This window comes from Myotis nattereri, assembly GCF_964212035.1.
Source record: "Myotis nattereri genome assembly, chromosome: 5".
Classification (NCBI taxonomy): Eukaryota; Metazoa; Chordata; class Mammalia; order Chiroptera; family Vespertilionidae; genus Myotis; species Myotis nattereri.
Window position 1 is genome coordinate 12025272 of NC_138080.1, and position 17137 is coordinate 12042408.

Consider the following 17137-nt stretch of genomic DNA (forward strand, 5'->3'; position numbering starts at 1 on the left):
TTGAAATGTGTGATGGTGCATCATCATGAAGCAAAATTACTTTGCCATGTCTTCTGGAACATTTTGGTCATTTCACAATCAAAGCATGGTTCAAATTGATTATTTGTTGTCGGTAGCGATCAGTATTAATGGTTTCACCTGGTTTTAGAAGCTCATAATACACCACACCTTCCTGATCACAACAAACATTGACCATTGTCTTCTTTCCGAAGCGATTTGGCCTTGCAGTCAATGTTGATGGTTGACCTGGAACAACTCATGATTTTGTGCATTTGGGATTCTCAAAATAAATCTACTTTTGATCGCCAGTCACAATTCAATGCAAAAAAGACTTTCTTTCATGCCATTGAAGCAACATTTTACTGATGACTTTTTGGTTTTCCATTCATCTTTCGTTCAGTTGATGTAGCACCCATTTTCCTTCCTTTAAAATCGTTCCCGTTGCTTGTAAATGATCGGAAATTGCTGAGCATCGTTTACTCTTTCTGTAAGTTGTTGTTTTTTTTAAAATATATTTTATTGATATTTTACAGAGAGGAAGGGAGAGAGATAGAGAGTTAGAAACATCGATGAAAGAGAAACATCGATCAGCTGCCTCCTGCACATCTCCTACTGGGGATGTGCCCGCAACCCAGGTACATGCCCTTGACCAGAATCGAACCTGGGACCTTTCAGTCCACAGGCCGACGCTCTATCCACTGAGCCAAACCGGTTTTGGCTGTAAGTTGTTTTTGAGTTTGACACGCATCTTCATCCAAGAATGCCTGTAACTGTTGGTCTTCAGACTTATTCTGTTGACCTGGACATTCTTTGTCTTTCACATTTGAATGGGCAGACAAATCATCAGGCAGAGACAAATCATTACTTTAAAGCGTTTAAACCAGCGTTCACAAGTATCTTGAGATGGAGCATGTTCACCATAAGCTTCCCCAAGTATTCAGCAACACTTTTCTTCAAAATAATGAATTATAATTTCCCGCAAATGCTCTTTTTTTGGCATAAAATTTGACATTTTTAAGCGTAAAATTATCTATGATGCTAACACCTTCAGCAAATTTGACATATGAAGTTTTGAAGCTTGTTGTCAAAAGAGCATACATATCAAATCGCATATATATCAACATATGTGTAACTCCATCTATTGAAAAAAAATCTGCATTATTAATCGGTACACCTAGTATTAATCAATGATTTTTCAAATTTACATAGTAAACCTATTTGGGAGACACTCTGATTTGTCTACAGAAAAGTACTACATAGATTCACATACCCCGACCTAACCACTGGAATTCCCAGTGTTTCTCCTTGTATTGAGCCTTTGTAGAGTTTAGTAACTAGAAAGGCTCATTTGGTTATACACTGCCTTGTTATTTCAAGCCACAGGAGTACAAGAAAGCCTGCAAGGAAGACACATGACCATAAGCTGGGAATTGAAAGCTATTTAAGATTCAATCCATAATTAAATCAAAATGGAATTTGCTTTCAAATAATACTGAGAGGGGAAGAAAGATCTGAGAAGCAAAATTAGCTATGAACTAAGAATTATTGAAGCTGGGTGGAGGGTATGTAAATCTTCATTACACTATTCTATCTCAGCCTATATGTTAAAAATTCCCCTTTATTAAAAAAACAAAACAAAAAAACACGATATCGCCACTAAGAAGTAAACTGGCAAATTATTAAGAATAAATATTCTAGCTCAGTCAGTGTTGTTTACTGCTGACCATCAACCTCTCTCTCCCTCTCTCTTCTCTGAAATCAATAAAAATATATTTAAAAACAAAACCTCCCTCTCTCTCTTTCTCTCTCTCCAGTAAATAAAATATATAACAATACACTTCCCTAGAACATTTACTTCCAAAAGTAGAAACTATATAATGGTAAAATTATATAGTTTATAGCATTATTTGATGTCAAAGAAAAAGCAGTATCTGAAATGCTATTTGAAATAATTTAGTTTACCACATAAATTAAAACTGAACCAATTAGAAACCAATATATGACATGAGTATACACCGTACCTCAATCTATGACGCTATAAGTTATGAGCTTTAAATCATTATTTCTATTTATTTTTCTTTTAATAATCAGAGAGAGGAATGCAGTTTGTGTAAAGAGAGGGGTAGAGGTTACAAGTGTTAAGGGCTGCTTAGGAAACACCTTGATGACTCAAAAAAAAAAAATTGGGCTACAGGAAGCACACATCTATAGTGTCAGAGAGTGGCAAATGCATTTCAAAGAACTAGATACAGAGGGTGATGAGACCTAAACTGGATGAAGGGAGAATTCAGTATTTTCCACTGTGTTACCCCAGAAATCACCTGAGTATACATTCTGTGAATGGCAAAGAATGGTAAGATCTAGGTGCTAAAAATCTGCTTTTATTCAACAGTGAAGATCTGAGAAAATATGAGGTTTTCCCAACCCTCGTGCCAGCCTCAAAAAAGTTTTAAAATTTTTACCGACTATGGCTACCCAGAATCTGGAAGGATCTCTCAGTCACTTTAATGTCTCTTCAAACCCCTGATTCCAAAAGCTAAACCAAGTCACAACTACTTATATGAAAAAAAAATTTAGAACTACAAAAAATGACCCAATTCTTAACTTGTCATAAAGGAATTTAAATTCTGCTAGAGTCACCACACAATTCTAACCCTCACTTAAAAACTTTTCCTGACAGTAAGAAAGCAACTTCTTCTAGCAATGAGGATGGTGGGGAAGAAGGCAGTGTGTCAATTCCAGTTTGTGTCCTTGCTGGACTAGATTGAGTACGAAGAGTGCCCTCCTAGAGAATATCCTTGAATGGAGACCAACTTTTGACAGAGCATTTTGAATTTACAGTTTGAAATACTCTTTGGAGAGTTTGGGCACACTTAAAAAGAAGGAAGGGAAGAAAGGAAATTAACATTTACTGAGCATGTATTATGCACATTAGGAGTTATCACATTTGCTACTCATAACAATATGATAATACAGATATTACTATCTCCACTTTGCAGGTGAGAAAAATTTGACTCAGCATTAGTAACCTGCCTAAGACTAAGCCATGAAATGGCATAAAGAGATCAGTCCATTCTTTTCACTACAAAATGTGTGTGCACGCAAAAAGAAACTTGACACCTGAAAATCTCTTTCATAGAATTTAAAAACTAAATGCAAATAAAAAAGGGAAGACATAAAAGAAGAGTTTATATTCTATGTGGGGAAGAAATATTTCCAAATGTCTATTTGTAAATATCTCTTAACTACTCCTCTTTGAAATGGGAAACGTATCCTACAGAGTATGTGTACATACAAAGCACATGAAACAAAATTTACACTTACCATTGGTAGACAACAAAAACTGAGCAGCATTTTTCTGGGGTAACCACCTAATTTTGTTGATCTTTTCTTCTATTTCTAAACTTTTCAAGTAGTCAAACTCTGGTTCATGGCTCTGAAAGGTGCTGTAAACATTATATTCTCCTCTGCTATGAGACTGGATTTTGTTCTAAAATGGAAACAAAAATATTCGGACCACTGTTGAGAAAGATATCAAAATAGTAAACTTATCAGTTCCAATAGATCTTGCAGGTTCTGGTTAATTCATTACCTGTATCTCATATACAATTATATTCTGTTTTAAAAAAATATTTAAAGGCTTTCAAGGAAAAGAAAAAAGAGGAAAAGCTAAATAAAGTATAATGATTAAGCCCAATTTATAAAGAAAAGTGACTCTGAATTACGGATCAATTGGATTATTAATTTACTATTATATTTTAAATAGCATTGACTTAAACTGATAAAAACACTGAGCATCCTTAATACGGGTGCCCATTTAAAAAGTAAAGATTAAATGAGAAAAGCTTGCCAGAAACAGCTGGCTGATAGCTCCTATCCTAAACAAAGATAGTCCAATCAGGTATGACAGTTGGCCTTCAAGAAGGTGAAGGCAAAAACAATTACTGTCTTTGGGCAAGGCCGAGTTCTTTACCATACCAGATCCTGCACCCAAATTCTGTAAACATTTACTGCATTAACATTTTATTGCCCTTTCTTTACACATGGCTTTCATCTTTCTCCTCCCTTCCTCCTTTCCCCCTTTTTCTCCTTAATTATCCCCCCTCTTAGTCTCTTGTAGTACCACAATCCAGTTATCAAATATTCAGGTTTTTCCAATAGTCCCCATGTCTTTTTACAACAGAAAAGCCAGCATCATACCTTACATTCAGTTGCCATATCTCTTTAGTTGGTAATAGTTTCTGGGTCTGTCTTAGGATTTTATGACACTGACATTTTTCAGAAGCACTGAGCAGTTTATTTTGCATAGTTCCTTTATTTGGATCTGTCTGATGTCCCCATTATTAAATACAAGTTCAGCACTTTGGGGCTGGAATATCACAAAAGGGATGTTGTATTTATCCCAGTGCATATAAGGAGGCAGGTGATGATGCTGATGTGACCTAGCACTGGTGATGTTAACTTTTCTTGTTTCAGGTAGTGTCTATGAGGTGTGTCCACTGGAAAGTTAGTATTTTTCTCTTTGTAATGAGTAATTATCTTGAGGGAGATACTTTGACACTATAGACTATTCTAAAACTTTCACTGACTAGTTCTACCATTCATCCATAATTCTTACTGAAACAATTATTGCTAGAGTAATTGTAAATGGTAATTTTAAAAAATGTTTCTTCTTGTTTCTACAATTATTAGCTGGCTTTTTATATTAAGGAAGAACTCCTTTCTCTCCTATTCAGTTTTAATTTTATTGTGATCTCATGGATACCTCTTCTATTTTGTCTTTTTATTTGGTATTTTTTATTATTTTGTTGTGTCTAATATTGGCTTATAAGGTTTACCACCTACATCTTTATCACAGCCTGACTAACCTACAGTACACTTTATTTATTTTAATTGATTTCGGAGAGAGGGAGCTAGAAACATCAATGATGATGCCCTGGTCGGTTTGGCTCAGTGGATAGTGTCGGCCTGCCGACTGAAGGGCCCCAAGTTCCATTCCGGTCAAGGGCACATGCCAGGGTTGTGGGCTCAGTCCCCAGTGGGGGGCATGCAGGAGGCAGCCAATCAATGATTCTCTCTCATCATTGGTGTTTCTCTCTCTCTCCCTTCCTCTCTGAAATCAACAAAAAATATATTTTAAAAAAAATGATGAGAGAGAACTGTTGATTGGCTGCCTCCTGCATGCCCCTTACTGGGGATCGAGCCCGAAACCTGGGCATGTGCCCTGGCCAAGAATCGAACCATGACCTCCTGGTTCATAGTGAATGCGCAACCAATGAGCCACACTGGCAGGGCAGTACACTTTAATTTGCTTCCTCCTAGCGTTTGTTCTATAATTTACATACAATTTGCTTCTACATGTAACCCTATAATACAGTGTTACTGTTTTGCTGTAATAGACCATTTGTCTTCTTTAAAAAAAAAAAAAAAGAAACAGCTGACTGAGGCACACCTCCTTTCTCTGCCCACTTTAGAGTCAAGTCTCAATCAGTTATTTAATACTAGAGGCCCGGTGCACGAATGGGGTCCCTTGGATAGCCAGTTTTGGCCCGATCCCGACAGGAGGCAGCCCGATCCTGTGAGTTGAACATCTGTCCCCTGGTGGCCAGTGCGCGTCATAGCGACTGGTCGACCAATCATTTGGTTGTTCAGTCACTTAGGCTTTTATATATATACTAGAGGCCCGATGAACGAAATTCATGCAAGGGGCTTGGTCCCTGCCTGCTGTGGCGGCCGCCTCTACCTCGGCCCTCACAGCCCTGGCTTTGTCCGGAAGATCATCTGGAAGGACGTCCAGTATAATTAGCATATTACGTTTTTATTATTATCTAGACTAGAGGCCCAGTGCACAAAATTTGTGCGGGGGGGGGGTGGGTGGGAGTGGGGGGGGAGAGATTTCCCTCAGCCCAGCCTGCACCCTCTTGCAATCCAGGACGCCTCAGGGGATGTCCCACTGCCGGTTTAGGCCCGATCCCGCAACATCCCTCTCACAGTCCAGGATTGCTGGCTCCTAACTGCTTGCCTGCCTGATGGCCCCTAACTGCCTCTGCCTGCCTGCCTGATTACCCCTAACCGCCTCTGCCTCAGCCCCGCACCCGGGCTTCTCTCCCTCTGGCTGGCTATAGGCACCCGGGACCCAGGGCAGCTTTGCCTGGGATATGGCTTTGTCAGGAAAGCCGTACTGTCTATCTGGTCTAATTAGCATATTACCCTTTTATTAGTATAGATGACATATTGTCCTCTTCCTTTCTCTTTCTCCTGCCTGTCTTTAGGTAATTTCACTGCACCATTTGACCCCACCTCCCATCCAAGACTAGAGTTATAGAGCTCTAATACTCATTAAATATACATTCAGAGTTATCCAGCAAACCTCACCCCACAGCCCCATTAACAACTGCTTCCCATCCTGAAATTAGCCTTCTTATATTATGAGCATAGCACACACTGGTAATTTATTTCATTTACTATTAGTGAGTGTGAAAATAGTTTTAAGTTATTAGATAAAGGGACTACTTGTGAACTTCTTTAGTTAACACTAATACCTTAGCAAAAGTGAGAATTCTAACTGTTCAGAATTTTTTAACCTATCATCATGATCCAAAATCTTTCCATAAAAAACATTGAAAGTCTAGTTCAAAAAAGAACCTATGGAAAAACCATTGAAAAGATATTATTAGTCAACGGTTTAAAAATAAAAGTAAATTTTCAGATAAAATGTTTAACACTACTTGTTATTAAGAATAGCCCATTAGTTACTAATCTACACTAATAAAAGAGAAAAATGGTAATTGGCGTACGGCGATACCGTTTTCATTGGCTAATCAGGGCTATATGCAAATTAACTGCCAAATAAGATTGGCAGTTAACTGCCAACAAGATGGCAGGGAGGCGAAAGGGAAAGCAGGAAGAAGCCCTCTGCCACTGACAGTGATCGGAAACCCAGGGAGGCGAAAGGGAAAGCAGGAAGAAGCCCTCTGCCACTGACAGTGATCGGAAACCCAGGGGGGAGCTAAGAGCTGGGGGGCAGGGCAAAGGCGGCCCTGGGGCCGCCTTTGCCCTGCCCCCCAGCCATGATCGGAGAATCAGGCGCCTTTGCCGCCCTGGCCAGTGATAGCAGGAAGTAGGGGTGGAGCCAGCGATGGGAGCTGGGCACGGTCGAAGCTGGCAGTCCCAGGAGCTAGGGGTCCCTTGCCTGGGCCTAAAGTGGAGCCCGCGATCGCGGCGCCCCCCGCTGCCACTGCAGGTCCCCGCTGCCCGGGCCGGAAGCCTAGGCCAGAGGCGTTAGGCCTGGGCAGGGGCGGGGCCTGCAACCGTGGGGAGCTGGGGGTCCCCTGCCCATGCCTGACACCTCTGCTGGAGGCCTCAGGCCTGGTCAAGGGGCCGATCCGGTGATTGGTGATAGGAGGGTGATGAGGGTCAACTCCTCTGGCTGAGGCATCAGGCCTGGGTGGGGGGCGGAGCCGGGGATTGGGGGGATATGATGGTCCCCTTGCCCAGGCCTGAAGCCTGGGTCAGAGGTGTCAGGCTTGGGCGGGGGGTGGAGCAAGCGATCAGAGGGAGATGGGGGTCCCCTGCCCAGGCATGATTCCTGGGCCAGAGGCCTCAGGCCTGGGCGGGGACCCGAGCCAGTGATCGGGGGGAGATGGGGGTCCCCTGTCCAAGCCTGACACCTCTGGCGGAGGCGTCAGGCCTGGGCAAGGGGCCGATTAGGCGATCGGAGGGTGATGGGGGTCAACGCCTGAGGGCTCCCAGTAGTGAGAGGGGGCAGGCTGGGCTGAGGGACACACTCCCCCCCTCCCCCACCCAGTGCACGAATTTCGTGCACCGGGCCCCTAGTCTCCATATAAAAAGAAAACTTATTTATCATCACACCCTGAAGGCATATGTTTTGGGTTGTTTTTTCCAGTAGCTTCATTATCTGTATTGATCATTCATGGTTACAATTCTATCTGGACCCTCTGATAGCAATACCAATTGTTACTGCGTGGATTTGTCAATATTAGGAATGCAGAGCAGCCTTGGCCAGATAGTTAGAATGTTGTTCTGATGCGCCAAGGTTATAGGTTTGACCCCCCAGTCAGGGCACATCCAATAAGCAACCAATACATGCAGACATGAGTGGAACAGCAAACTGATGTCTCTCTCTCTCCCTCTAAAATAAATAAGTTAAACAAATTTTTTAAAAAGAATGCAGTGTGTATGAAAGGTGTAAAAATTTTAAAAAGAACCTTAATCTCATTACCATAACCTCATACCAAATTAGATAACCCAATTCATTATATATGCATACACTAAAACCATTTTAAAAGAAATTCCAGAAATCTCCCACCTCTAATTGCTCACTCAGTCTCAAAAGGTTAGTCACGTTACTCTCCAAGAAACTACAATAGCAATTCAATTTTTTTAAAAATATATTTTAGTGATTTTTCACAGAGAGGAAGGGAAAGGGATAGAGAGTTAGAAACATCGATGAGAGAGAAACATCGATCAGCTGCCTTCTGCACACCCCCAACTGGGGATGTGACCGCAACCAAGGTACATGCCCTTGACCGGAATCGAACCTGGGACCTTTCAGTCCACAGGCCGACGCTCTATCCACTGAGCCAAACTGGTTAGGGCAGCAATTCAATTTTTAATATGAATACTGTGCTTTATATTTAGCAAGAAACTAGTCTACGTACATTAGGTCCTACCTAGAGCTACAGATTTAATGACACAGAATCTCTACCTTCAAGCAACTTATGTATGTGAAACTTTAGCCCAAAGCAGAAATTAAGGTCCATATAAATCAGGTAGGCAATATAAAGAGCCAAGGGCAAGCACATAACCATTCTATATTTAAAAACTGGGTCTACACAGGTCAAGCTTTATTTGATGAAAAGTAAAGAAAAGCACAAACTTATGAAAATATTTCCTAAAACCGAAAGAGAACATAATACTAAAGAATCGGGAATAACTACATGGATCTAAACAAAATCATAGAGGTGCTTGGCAATGTCAACGGAGTGCAAGAAGCAGTTTCTTTGTAGCAGGAAAAAAAACTAACACACAAGGAAAAAATTACATCTAATGGTTAAAACTTCTACGCTGGGCTCATGTATTAACATCCACTCTCTCCTGACAATCTGCTAAAATTACAGTAAAAAGGATTTTTAAAGACAAATTGACAAGATAAAAGACTAACAGCAGAGATGACAGCAGCCATCACAAATGGAAGAGACCATAAAACAGATGCACGAATGGTAACTGACTTAGTGGACTACAGAGAGCTGGACCTATGTCCAGCAGTAGGATCTCTCCTAAAATTTGGGGAGGGGTGTTCACATTATAATGACCATGACAGTGTTGTTCTCAGTATGAACTAAGTATAGTGAGCATAATCTCATGTCTTTAACACTGTGCCATTCGAACAAGAATGCATCAGAGTCAAAGAAGGCTTTTTTGTTTTTATTCTAAAAACTCTCCTACAACTAGAGACTTGTGATACATTCTAAAATGCCTCATATTTGGGTTTTCTTGCACAATTCTTTGCACCTCCCTTTTTTCTTAGCTTGGCATTGTAATCACTAAGAAGGGGTCTATTTTATTAACCACACAATCTATTTATGTGAAATTTTCTATAATAAATATAGAAGTGTTTTATCCCTAACACGTGATAGTGTCGGGCATATAACAGACATTCAACGAAGATTTTCTACATGCACAAAAATTATAACAAAAAGAATGAATAAATGGTGGTGCTGATATGGTAAAGAGAGGTTGGAGTTAATCTGGTAAATGGAGTACGGTGCAGAAATGAGAAGGAATGGGTTAGATGCACACATAGCAAGACAGGAGGATCTTAAAAACACAGTTCTTATTGAAAAAAAGTAGGGCTCAATGAACTGAGGCACAGGCTTCTTCACATACATTAAAAACACAGTACACAAAAACAAAATTACACATTTCAACACAGATGCAAAAATAATCTATAAATATATAAAGGGATACTATGTCACTTTAAAAGCAAAGTAATGAAGACAGAGTGGTATTCACACATGGATTGACAAATATAACAATGGAAGAGAAAACCCAGACACAAGCCTGAATTATGGTAAAGGTGGCACTGTTGAGCAAGGATGGTCTTATCATTGAATGATTTTCAGTGAACTGGCTATTCATATGTAACAAAATAAATCTTGACCCCTACTATCTCAACCTACTCATGTAAACTGATGCCAGGTAAATCAAATATAAATGTGAAATGTTCAATAATTGGGTTTTAGAACACTGTCAAAGACAGCTTTCTGCAATGATGAAAATAGCCTGTATCTGTGATGTCTAAAATGGTAGTCACTAGCTACATGTGGTTGCTTGAGCACCTAAAAGGTGGCTACTGTGACTAAGAAAGTAAACTTTAATTTATTGAAATTTAAATAGCCAGTGGAGCTAGTGACTACTAGAAAAGCACAGCTCTAAAAGATAATGGGAATATATATATCCCTGGACCTTGGGGTAGAGAATATTTCTTACACAGGACAGAAAAGGCAGTAAACCTAAGGAAAGCACTGATACATTGTATTGTATTAATATTAATAACCTCGATTTGTCAAATTACATACCATTCAGAAAAATGAAAAGGCCAAGTCATAAAATGGAAGACACTTCAAATAAATATAACTAACAAAGAGTTCATATTCAAAAACTGAAAAAAACTAAAAATTAAAACCACAATAAGATGCACTTATAACCTCCAAAATGTTTGAAATTTTAAAATAAGTGACAATACAAAACATTGGCAAAGATGTAAAACAGCTGGAAATTTCACATATTGTGCATGAAAATAAAATGGACAGAACCACTTTTTACTGCGCTGTCTCCTAAAAATGAATACCCTACCCCATGAGACAGTAATTTCATGCATACCTATGTACACCAAAAAACATATCATCAAAAATGTTCACAGCAGCTTGACAGTCATAAATGAAACAACCAAAGTGTTTGCATCTACAACACAATGGATAAATTGTGGTATAGTAATAACACAAAAGAACATTTCTAGGAATGAAAGTGAGCAACTTATGTCTACACAAACATAACACTGATCAAAAGGGCCAGAAACAAAATACTATATGATTCCAAATTTCTAAGAGGCTCTAAAACTTTAGGCCAAATTAAGTGTCAGAAGACAGGCTTATAAGGAGAGGAAGGAGAAATTATGGACTGAGAAGGGGAATGAGAAGGATTTTGTTACAGGGTAGTGACAAGCTAGGAAAATTTCAGGGCAGGAGGAATAGGAAACTGAGACAGAAAAATAAAGCCAAAAAGCTTTGCAGGGTGCTTTTAGTAGGGTCTTATCTTGAAATCAAAGGGCTTAAAACCCCTCTTTCTCACAAAAGAATGCAGGAGAGGAGTAGGAAAGGAATCCTAATACAACTTTCCACTAACTAGAGACTACTTAGTGCAAATCATCCTGAAGTTGTTAAAGCAGCAGGGATGAGAGGGAAAGAGTGGAGTCTATCTCATCCCACTGTTTAACCAGTAAAGCCAGCAGTCTTGGGTTTGTCAAGATGAAGTTATCAGGTGCTTCTCATAAATTCTGGGAAAGCCAGAATTCAAGTTCTTTCCTCATTGCTATAAAGAAATAAAACTGATTTTTTTTCTGTGCGATTTATATAATTTCGGGCTTATTACTTAGAGCAGTTAAGATTTTTTTTCATTGGTTAAACAATATCCAGTATTGTGGGTATTCATCCCAATTTATACAGTAGTATTAATTTTTACCCACTTGACTGGGTGTGTGATATTAGAAAAGTTATCCTTCTCTAAATCTCAATTCATTTATAAGTTTGTAGTAAACAGAGACATAAGATAGTAAGTGAAGACTTAGATTGCAATCATCATTTTCCTGTGAAGATTAAGTAAGATTTAGGGGCATTGGCAGATAAACTGTTGTTGCTATGCCCAGGTTAAGAATGGGAAAGCTATGGGGGCAGAAAATTAGGACATGTGGGTTGTAGAGTAAGGGATTACCTCTTTGTTAACTCTAAAGACTTTAGATGAGTTCATCTGTTGTCTGGTCCCCCCAGTTTCTTTATAGGTAAACTAGAGGCCTGGTGCACGAAACTCGTGCACAGGGTTGGAGGGTCCCTCAGCCCCGCCTGCACTCTCTGCAATTCAGGACCCCTACACCTTTTTCTTATCTAGCTAACCTTTTCACATTTAAAAAAATTAACTGAAATACAACCTACTCTAGGGAATCCTCTTTGAACAAATCTCTTTACAATCTGTATTAAGTATTTTCATAGTATATCATTCTTTTTCTTTAACAGCAACTTAGAGTGGATACATGTGCTACTCATTCTTGCATCTGAATTTTTCTTCTTGCTCTTGTAATAGAGAAGCTTATCCAATTTACATTTGCCCTTCAAGGGCTTATATTTGGTTCAGTTTCTAGTTGGCTCCCTGCTTTTTTTTTTAAGCAATAAATTCGGGGTGTGATAGTAAGCCTCACTTGTAATCAAACCTATATGTCTCCCTATCTGAATATTTCTATTAATACCTATCACTTTAGCATACCAGAGATTGTGTTCATTTATAGAAAATAACAATAAATGTCACTTGATCATTTGATCTTCTAGTAATATTTTATAGCAAGATGTATTATTCTAGTAATTTAACTATTACAAAACTGAGGCGTGCAGAAATAAATCACATTGAATAAAGAATGACTCAAATATCAAAGCATAGTACACTTAGGGCCTCCCTTGTCCCGTGCCTCAGATATCATAGCATATTACACAGTTCACATGGAACTCAGTTTCCTTTAAGATAGGAAAAGATCCTATACGCATGAAGCAGCTACTTCCACACATATTTTTTTTTAATTTAATTCACAGCACATACTCTTAGTACTAATTGTTGGAAAATCATCCTAGCAATTGCCTCTGTTCCTCTCTGTATTGTTGCCTTACATTCTGATGTCATTACTGCGCTTTTATCATCCACTCGCTCTAATAAGACTGTGAATTATTTAAGGGCAGAGATCATGACTTGAGCTTGTGTGTTCCCTGTCATGGTGCCTAGATAAATACTCAAATGCCATCCAGTCCAACTGACCGTTGCTGGAGACCTCTGATTTTTATTTAAGGGGCCTCACTTGTTCTGTGCCTTTACAGAGGGGTGAGTAGTGGCTGAGGGAATTTGAGGAAACCCAGACAGAATTCTCCTCCTAAAAGATTTTGCTAAGCTGGCACCTGGGACTTCCAGGCATTTGTCCAATTAAAACCCGGACACACAGCAATAACAAAGGCACTGGTCTCCTACTTCTAATGCCTAGGGATCAAACCCCAGTCTGCAGGAACTCACCCCCACAGTCAGGACCTGGCCGCTGGGTGGACCTGGGCTGGTGCTCCTAACTCTGGGGAGAGGGAGACTTCCCATGACTGCAGGCTAGAGGCCCCGGACTCCGCGCCACCCACCTGAACAGGTCCATAGCACAGACTGGTCAGCGGAGCGGCTTCTTCACCTGGGATCATGGGGAGGCCTGGCCTGGCCTGTTTGCCCCGTGATGGGCGCCGGGCTGGGGGGCGTGGACCCGGGCCGCTGCCTGGTGCCGGCGCACGCGGCCACAGGATGGGAACATCCGCTTGGCGCCTGTGCCCGTAGGCTGGAGTGGCCGGGGGCGTTCTGGGACCCTGACTGCTCAGGGCCTATAGGCTAGGAGCGGCCTGGGTCCCGAAGATGTTCCCGGGACCCAGGCTGCTTGGTGCCTGCAAATTATCCCTCCATCTTTGTCGGGTTAATTTGCATACTCTCCTGATTGGCTGGTGAGCGGAGGGAGGGTAAATTTACATGTTTCTCTTTTATTATATAGGAGGATAGTGATTGCATTATCAGGGGTTGTAGATTCGGGGCCCATAAACTATGCAAACTCTCAGGGATTTTGTGAACTTGGATGCAGTGGAAATTAACACATTTATTTTCACTAACCTCTAGCTGCAATTCAGCACTTCTTCCAATTATGGATGGAGGCAACAAACCACAGTATTAGCAAAACCTGTGACTTTGTCACTATAGAAATGACATGTTTTAAAAATCACATTCCAGCATAAAAAACACATTACTTATAATACATTGGAGAACATATTTCAATATGATTTCCTTCATAATCCTATGTATTTCATGCAATTAAAACATTCTGAGAAGTCCATAGAATTTATAAGGCCACTGAAGGGAATCAATGGCACAAAAAAGGTTAAGAACCCCATATAAATTCAAAACAGACCAAAAAATAAGAATAACTTTTATTATTATTCAGAATGCCACAGTATTATCTCCCCCCATTGCCCCTTTTTGGTTAATCCTCACCTGAGGATATTTTTCCATTGATTTTTAGGCAGAGTGGAAGAGAACGTTAAAGACAAAGAGAAACATTGATGTGACAGAAACACACAATGATTGGTTGCCTCCTGCTCAAGCCCTCACCAGAGACTGGGCTGGGGAGGAGCCTGCAACCAAGGTATGTGCCCATAACAGGAATTGAACCCAGGACCCTTCGGTCCACAGGTAGACTCTATCCACTGAGCCAAAACGGCTAGAGCAAGATCCCATTTCTTGATTCAAGGGAAAGTTACACAAGTGTTTGTTTTGTGAAAATTCATGTAACTGTATACCTATAATTCTGTGCATTTTTCTATATGCACGATCTATCTTGGCAAAAATACTTAAAATTATTTTTAGATGATATAAACTTAAAACTGCATTTTGGAGCTTTTATCATTATCCTGGTATTGGAATACAGACCACTTTAATTTTACATATTTTATAAAGTGAAATCCCTAAAGGACTTTTTAAAAAAGTAAAAGTGTTGGGAGTCTTGAGGCTCCTGAAATTCTGGTTTAGTGGTTTTGAGGTGCAGTTTAGGGGATCTACATTTTAAATACATGCCCCAGGTGATTCTGACATTTTATACTCTGAAAAGCACAGCAGATTAGAGTGTGAATGAAAAGAATAGAAAAGGCCTGGTAGCTAAGAAAAGAACCTTATTTTATAGATATTTTGATTTGAAAGAAACCATGGTGATATTTTTTTGAACGTGTGTATTCTTTCTTCCTGACAGGCATCCAACTCTTATGTATTTATTTCCATACACGAACTAATCTCTTCTTTACACACAAATCCCTAAATATTAAGACTCTTCATAGGCTCTTCTGGCTATACCTCGATCCCTTCAACCATTCCCCACTGACATGTCTCAATTTGCTACTCTGATTGCACACAGTAAGTACTATGTTATGTGAATGATGCTATATCACCTTAAATCAGGTCTTCTCTTTCACTTAAATAAATAGCAAACTAAATCAAACCCTTTTTATAAATGGTATTGAATTCTAGACCCTTACTGACCATGTGGTGGGGTGTGATGCCTCATGGAAATAATTTTACCCTTATGCTTTAACTTCCCTATATGCCCTGCTTCTATTACAGAGATTCTGTCCAACAAAAACTACTCAATCATATTAGTTATGAAAATACTATTAAATGACACAGTATCACCAGGCTGAAATATATTTAAACTGAATCAAAACCCTCCAATGATTACTGGGATTCTCTCATTGGGGGATACAGGCAGCAAGAAGATACCCCATGGGATTATACGAAGGGGACCTGCAATGTCTGAAGAGTAAAAGAAGTGAGACAGAACAGTGGGTTAAAGATGTGATGTGCCAGGTTCACTGATGCTACTGTATGACTTTCTCTTAAATAACTGAGGACAACAAAAAGAGTGAACAATAAATGGTCTCCAGTCATGTGAAGTTTTGCAAGGAACCCTGCCAAACTGGAAGCTGAAGGAGAGAGGATAAAGCCACAATAGTGCAAATGCCATTGTGTTTTGCAAATAGCAGCAGCATCATTATCATAGACTAAGATGTATTCACTGGACAGGTACTAGTGTGTATCCTGGAATGTACCATCACAGCTGTGGTTGTCAGAAGAAGCTGAACTGAAATTTAGAGAACCAAATTCTAATTCCAGAGCTTGTATTATAAACTTTTCCTGGGATTTATCTAGAAATTGGGCCAAATTTTTGACCATCTCTAAATTCTCCTCTTTTCAAAATGCAACACTATTTTACACACACACACACACACACACACACACAAATTCATAAAATATAATATAAATATGTTAGGTACTGAAATAAAGGTGCCTCCAGAAGTGTACGGCACCTACGTTTATACTCAATGATGTAGGTGTTGATTTTGCTGATGACAAGACTATTATCAGAAACTCCAGTATACGAGAAGGCTTAAAAATGTAGAAAATAAATTAGGTAAAATGCACCAAATTAATGCTAATAAGATCAAGTTCCGGGGTGGGAAATTCAATTATTATCATCATCATTATTTAATCTATCACGTAAAAAATACAATGATATTTATACTAAGTAATTCTCAAAAGACATACTAATTCAAAATTCTAGATAATGAATCTTATCTTGAATTCTTAAATGCAGTTAACGATGCTAGATACATGAAAAAGGAAGTCCCTTTTTCCTACCAGTGTCCCTTTAACACTAGAAAGACTGAAATTTAGTATATACCTATATTGCCCAAAAGCAGTCAAGATGACTGCATCGTGAAAGAATAATATCGGAGCACTCTTCACTTATGTTCCTTAGCTTTTCCAATAACTCACTTCTATTCGACATTTCTTTCATGAATTTAGGGCGCAAAAGAAATAAAATAAACAACTTATTAGAACAAGTATCACTGCATAAAGATTCGAATAACAAGTACTAGTTTAGCTTACTGAGCAACTGCAACTTATCAAGTATTGACAATTTATCACGTACTTGTATGCTATCATGTGACGGTAATCGAAAAAAAATGAAAACTGTTATTTCAATACAGAGCCGAACTGGTCATATAAGAAATTTACTCAATTCAATAATAAGAGTTAAAATTTCCCCAAGCAGTCAAAATGACTGCTTTTGGGCAATATAGGTATAACACATATATATATACCGGAAACGAAGGAGGGGGAGGTAACTACAATTATTAATAAACGCATTTATATGTTGTACAAAAAGTCACAAAATTCTAAGACATTGTGTCCTTATATACATAATTGTTTTTCTAATTGAAATTAAAAA

The 17137-nt window shown here is 39.3% G+C and overlaps 1 protein-coding gene across 3 annotated transcripts in view; it reads right to left on the bottom strand.

Annotated features, from left to right (window-relative positions):
* PPP2R2A (protein phosphatase 2 regulatory subunit Balpha) overlaps positions 1–17137 on the bottom strand; it is a gene marked incomplete at its 5' end in the record, with an annotated part of 103370 nt that overhangs the window by 18613 nt on the left and 67620 nt on the right. For all 3 annotated transcript variants that reach the window (XM_081090989.1, XM_081090990.1, XM_081090991.1), the window contains one exon: positions 3325–3490. In XM_081090989.1, coding sequence (XP_080947115.1) covers positions 3325–3490 — 166 coding nt within the window. The remainder of the gene's footprint in view (positions 1–3324; positions 3491–17137) is intronic.